At 38.9% G+C, this 6083-nt stretch overlaps 1 protein-coding gene across 1 annotated transcript; it reads right to left on the bottom strand.

Moving 5' to 3' along the window:
• Positions 1-205: 205 nt before the first annotated feature.
• Positions 206-1326, bottom strand: LOC104610563 (chlorophyll a-b binding protein, chloroplastic). Its single transcript, XM_010277242.3, has one exon. The coding sequence runs from the start codon at positions 1229-1231 to the stop codon at positions 416-418; it is 816 nt and encodes a 271-aa protein (XP_010275544.1). The 5' UTR covers positions 1232-1326; the 3' UTR covers positions 206-415.
• Between the last annotated feature and the right edge of the window lie 4757 nt (positions 1327-6083).

Below are 6083 nucleotides of genomic sequence, written 5' to 3'. Positions count from 1 at the left end.
AATATATAAAAACAATTGCCACGCCCATAAAAAAATAATTGATACGAGTTTCATCTATGCATTTCTATATTCTTTTGACCAATAATTTGAACTTTTCTCCTCCACTTCCAACCATATATGCACAACCACATCAACCCCATTAATTGGTGCAGACAGTGAATATCAAACAGATAAACAAACTGTTCATTGGTGCAGAAAGTGAATATGAAACAGATAAACAAACTGTTCGGTTGTTGATCGATTATATAAAAAAAGAGCTACTCCTACTAGTAATTCACATTTTCTGCATCAACTCTGCAACTTATATCACTAGCAACAAATTCAAAACCATACAGAGTCGCTCAGAGTGAGGAGCTAGAACTTTCTCAGTTCTCACTTCTCATTGGTTTACAATAACTCTTCCCACCTCTCTCGCTCAGCTGTTGCTGGGGTCGAAGGCTGTGGCGAAGGCCCAAGCGTTGTTCTTGAAGGGGTCGGCAAGGTGGTCATACAGGTTCTCCAATGGCCCCTTGCCTGTAACGATGGCCTGAACGTAGAACCCCAACATGGCGAACATCGCCAGTCTGCCATTCTTGATCTCCTTCACCTTAAGAATGGCGAATTCTTCTGGGTCGTCGGCGAGGTGAAGTGGGTCGAAGTTGCCGCCGGGATAGAGTGGGTCAGTCGGCTCTCCAAGAGGCCCTCCGGAGATACGGTAGCCCTCGATGGCGCCCATCAAGATAACTTGTGCAGCCAAGACGGCCAGAATGTTCTGAGCGTGTATCAACTTCGGGTCGCCCAAGTAGTTCAGTCCTTCGTCTCTGAAGATCTGTGAACCAGCCTTGAACCATACGGCCTCACCGATCTTGACGCCATTGCGTTCGAGCAGCTCAGGCACGATGCATCCTACGGTTCCCAGCATGGCCCATCTGGCGTGGATGACCTCAAGCTCACGGTTCTTGGCGAAGGTCTCTGGCTCAGCAGAGAGCCCGGCACTGTCCCAGCCGTAGTCACCGGGGAATTCACCGGTGAGGTAGGACGGAGTCTGGCCGGAGAAAGGACCCATGTACTTGACACGGTCAGGACCATACCACGGGCCTCCAGTTATGGATTGCCTGGGCCGAGACAAGGTGCTTCTCATGGTGAACCCGCCTTCGCCGAGATTCTTTGAGGTGAAGCCGGTGAGTTTCAGTGCTTTTCCGGCCAAAGAAGGAGAGGAGAGAGTCATTATTACAGAGGCAGCCATGACCATGATAGAAGAGCGAGTGTGTGAGTGTGATGACTGATGAGAGCTGAGAGAAGAGAAGACGTGTAGTTAGTTGATTTTGTTTCAGGCTTGTTGAATGTTGGTGGTATTAATAGCAATAGAGAAGCAAAGGTCCTTATCTTTGGAGATCCATTTCTGTCTTGCCGTTGGTTCGTACGTTCTACGTATCATGATTTCGCAGGTTCACTTGGCACTACCCAGGGATACGCGTCGGCGTGGAATGAATTGATACATGAGTCTTGGCGCTTTCTAGGCCCTACATCAAGAATCTCCTGCATGGCTGTTTGGCTCATTTCTCAACCATTGAGCATTTGCCTATATACGTCCTATTTGAGTCAAAAGAGCAGAACTCTATATATACAAGCGGGGATCGGTGCGATGTGAATATTGTTTAAAATAATTAAATTTTTATTTTAATAATTTATTGTAAAATGTTTTAGTAATTTAGATTAATTATATTAATATTTTTAACAAATAATTATTATTATTATTTATTTTTTCATATTATTTAATTTGTTAGTGTTCTGTTTTATTTATTTTACTTTATTAATGATTAAATGTTTCATTTTTTTATAAGTATCACAAAAATATATAACATTTCTATATATATTAATATAAAATTTGTTATCTAAATACTATATAATAATATTTACCATATATACATATAACTTTCAAGTTGAGCTTATTAGGGGTTCTTTACCTTGGGCCCTATCCACTAAAATTATTATTGGACTCCAAAAGTTTGATACCCAATTAGATTTCAAATTTGATTATCCCTGATAATGTATGGACTTAGTGCATATCTTAGCTAGACCTAACTCAAAAGAAAATAGTTGCTTAAGCTTAAAAATTTATAGATCTAATCGAGTTAGGTTAAGTTATAAATTATTTGTTACTTTTTATTACTAATTTTTAATAGTTGCTAGATAAAACCTAGGGGTGATCATTCAATTTATTCAGTTAAAAATTAAACTGAATAAATTGAAATTTTAAAAACTGAACTAAAAAAATATAAAAACCAAAACCGAACTTGAAATAATCGAAACCAAAATTTTTGGTTCAGTTTTTGGTTATTACAGTTAAAACTGAATTTTAGTATATATATATGTGTGTGTGGTGTGTGTGCCTAAAAGTTGAGACCTAGACCGGACCATGACTTGTATTCTTGGTGGGTCTCTCATTGGCTCATCCTAATCTGATCAAACCGGTGGCCAACCCAAGCTGTGTTTCTTTAGTAAGAAAATTTTCATTTACAATAGAAAACTAGAAAATACAAGTAAAACAGAAAGAAGACGGCAGAAAAACAAAGCACAACAATCTCCTAGCTATCAAACCATCTGAAAAGAACAGAATTCTTCTAAAGCATTGTTCCATCAAATTTGGGTAGAGCTAAAAAATATTCCCCTGATTGAGAGCTCGATTGGCAGTTAGCCCATTGCTATTTTTTGAAATTTATATCTATTTATTTATCTATTCTATATAAATAGGTAATTGTCTTGGGTTCCATGTCAGTCATAAAGTTAAATCCAAATATTATATAAGGTCATTTATTAAAACACCACCACTAGTTTCATGGATTTAGTAAAATCTATCCTATAATTTGTGTTTTACTAAAATATTCCCTATAGTTTGCAACCCATCTACTTAATCAACCTTCCATTAGATGAAAGTTGAACATGAAAGTTTTAATCCTAACTTTCATTCAAATAAATTTAATCAAAAGAAATTAAAAATAAAAAATGCCATTTCCCCCCCCTATTAAGACATAAACACCCATTCTATTTTTCTCTATTTGGTCAATATTGTTTTCTATACAAAAAAAAAAAAAATGTTTGAGGTAATTTCGAAATAAACAAACATGGGTCCATACCCATGAACATTTTCCACTCAGTTTAGGGGGTGCTTTTGGAATAATCAACCATGGGTCCATGTCCTTGAACATTTTTCCCTTAGTTTAGGTGATTATGTTATTCAGTTACTATTTTTATATGGCAAAACAAATAATTCTTAATGAAAGGTCGATTAAACAAATAGATTGCAAAATATAAAGGATGTGTTAGTAATGAAAACTATAGGGTAGGTTTAAATAAATCCATGAAACTATAGGTGTGTTCTAACAAATAACCTTATCATGCATTATACATGATTAATATTTATTGTGCACCTTATCCTAATACTAGTATTTAAGAATGCTCCTATCTCAATGCTCACTAGAGCTGCCAATGGATTGGGTCTATTTGACAGAACCAAACAGACCAAATTGATTATGTCGATTCCAATTCTATGGTTTTGTCCCAATTAATAATTGGGTTGGGACCAGTTCTTGTTATTCCAAATTGATTAGGACCCATGCCAATTATATAGTTAATAATACAAAAGGATCACATGTTTTTTTGTAATTTTTGTTATATTTTATGTCTAAAAGGTAAATTTTATAAACGAGATAATTGTGGTTAAAAACACGTTTTTATCAACATTTAAACAGCTTAGTATTTTACTATCTGTTTTATTAAAGTTATTCCCAATTGATAATCGGAAAGGGACTGATACACCCTATCCCGAACCAGACCCAACCCATTGGCAGTTCTGATGCTCGCGGGACCCTCTTCTCTTTTCATTTGTTAAAATAAAGGAAAATTTCAAGGTACTCTCTACTCTAGGCTGAGTGTCAATTTAGTAATCCAATTTTAAGAACTTTCATTTTGCCGACAAAAATATTCTTAAAGTATCATCTAATTTTCTTTATCAATCATATGATAAAACCAGACCGATAGAGACGCCTATTTATTCATCGCCTGGCCTCTCCTCACTGCCACCCGAATTGTGTCTTAACCGACTATTTCTTGAAGAACACCGGTATGCACCCGGCAAGTATCCCGTAGAAGGTCGCCGAGTTGGCGTATCGCCAATTCGCCAGGGGGCTGCAGGCAGAAGCTCGATTGCAGCATTGTCCTCATGTACCGAATTCGGTCGTGCTAGCAAACGTCATTGGAACAATCTATGAATTCACATGGCTTAATGTTATTGTTGCTGCTAGTACTGATGCCGGTTTTATTGCTGCACTCGATTCGAATGCTGCGTCGAATATTGGGAGTCAAAGACGTGCCACCTTCACGTTCATAGTTCAAAAGCTTCCTCCGTATGGTCCAGAGCGGCAACAGTCCCAATAGGATGACCCCGGAAGTACACTAACGACCGTCTCAGAGCATCCCAGGCTTCGGCAACCATTGGATGAGGATCAAATGAATTGCGAGAAGAGGACGCCGGCATATCTAGGTAGGAGGACCTTCCCCCCGGCGAGTTCATGGCCTCTAAGTTCTCCACAGTCCACACTTGCTCGGGCAGCAAGACCAATCAATAACTCGCTGAGAGACCTCTCATCGAAGGACCTTTGTCGCTCGACGTTCAGCTTCGGTTTATCAAGAAGCTTTTTTAAATCAAAGTCGCCCATCCCCGTAAGCGAGGAGGTGGAAGCTACATTCTTGAGGCCCGCATCTCGAGCTCCCTCCATTCGTCTCTCCTCTTCCGATGCAACAGAGACTTATAATCCGTAGAAGGATCTCTAACTAAAGAAACCGAATTGCTTAAAAGATGAAACAACCCAAATTTCAATATAACAAACGAAAATAGCATGAGATCAAAATCAGAATATATAACTGTCTAATTTATCAACACTATTGCTAAAAAAGAAAAAAAGTTTCGATTTTCTCAAGAAGATATTTTCAGACAGACAAACAGAGAGAGGGAGAGAGAGGCTCGGAATTTGACAAGATAGACCGCATTATCAAACAGACATGGAAGAGAGCAAGCTAACAAAACAAAATTAATGAATTCCAGATCAAGATCCACCGAAAGGATTAATGAATTACACCCTACACCTCAATGACAATTGACATGCATGAATAAACAAAACCCAAAAGAAGCAAAAAATCTGAAATTTCCGCATTATGGCAAACATTCCGACTAAATCAACGGAAGTATTTGTTGAGAAAATCAGATATTCAGCGAAAATGAAGGACAAAAAGGAAAGGAGAACGTTGAGAGATCTGGACGAAGGAGCCGACCTTGGAGAGCTCAAATGGCGGGAAAACGAGTCACCTCTCCGGAAAATTTAACGGTCGGACTCCGGCGAGGACTCGCCGGAGATTAGATGAAGGAGAGACAATGAGAGAAAGAAGAAAAGGAAGAAAAAAAAGGAGCATGGTTGCAGGCACTGACGACCCCAGGCTTCCTCCTTATGGTCCAGAGCGGCAACAGTCCCAATAGGATGACCCCGGAAGTACACTAACGACCGTCTCAGAGCATCCCAGGGATCAAATAAATTGCGAGAAGAGGACGCCGGCGTATCAAGGTAGGAGGACCTTCCCCCGGCGAGTTCATGGCCTCTAAGTTCTTCACGCTTGGTCGGGCAGCGAGACCAATCGATAACTCGCTGAGAAACCTTTCATCATCGAAGGACCTTTGTCGCTCGATGTTCAGCCTCGGTCCGTGAAGAAATTTTGATTAACAGTATCTAAGGGTAATTTTGATATTTTTAAAAGTTTTAAATCACACATGTTCTCACGTGATATATAACTAACAGTTAATTAGGTATTAGATTATCGCAAAATAAAAGTTCAGGTACTAAATTGTCGCATTTTAAAGTTCGGGTACTAAACTAGCATTCGACCTAAAGTACAGAATAGTTATCGGGAATTTTTTCTAAAATAAACTAAAATCATTCTCTCTCTCTCTCTCATTTCCATTTTTTTCAAGTTTTACCCTTCCCCATTAAGTCCTCCATTTCTACGGGTGCAACTCAGGCAGACTTAGGTTGGACTTTTGTCAAAATTTTAAT

This window comes from Nelumbo nucifera, chromosome 4, assembly GCF_055504915.1.
Source record: "Nelumbo nucifera cultivar China Antique chromosome 4, China Antique-T2T, whole genome shotgun sequence".
In the NCBI taxonomy this organism is placed as follows: Eukaryota; Viridiplantae; Streptophyta; class Magnoliopsida; order Proteales; family Nelumbonaceae; genus Nelumbo; species Nelumbo nucifera.
Note: the sequence above shows the minus strand (reverse complement) of the source record. Positions and strands in the feature narration are given on the sequence as shown.

Excerpts from the sequence above, each read along its gene's own strand:
- LOC104610563 (XM_010277242.3), bottom strand. The coding sequence starts at position 1,231 with ATGGTCATGGCTGCCTCTGTAATAATGACTCTCTCCTCTCCTTCTTTG.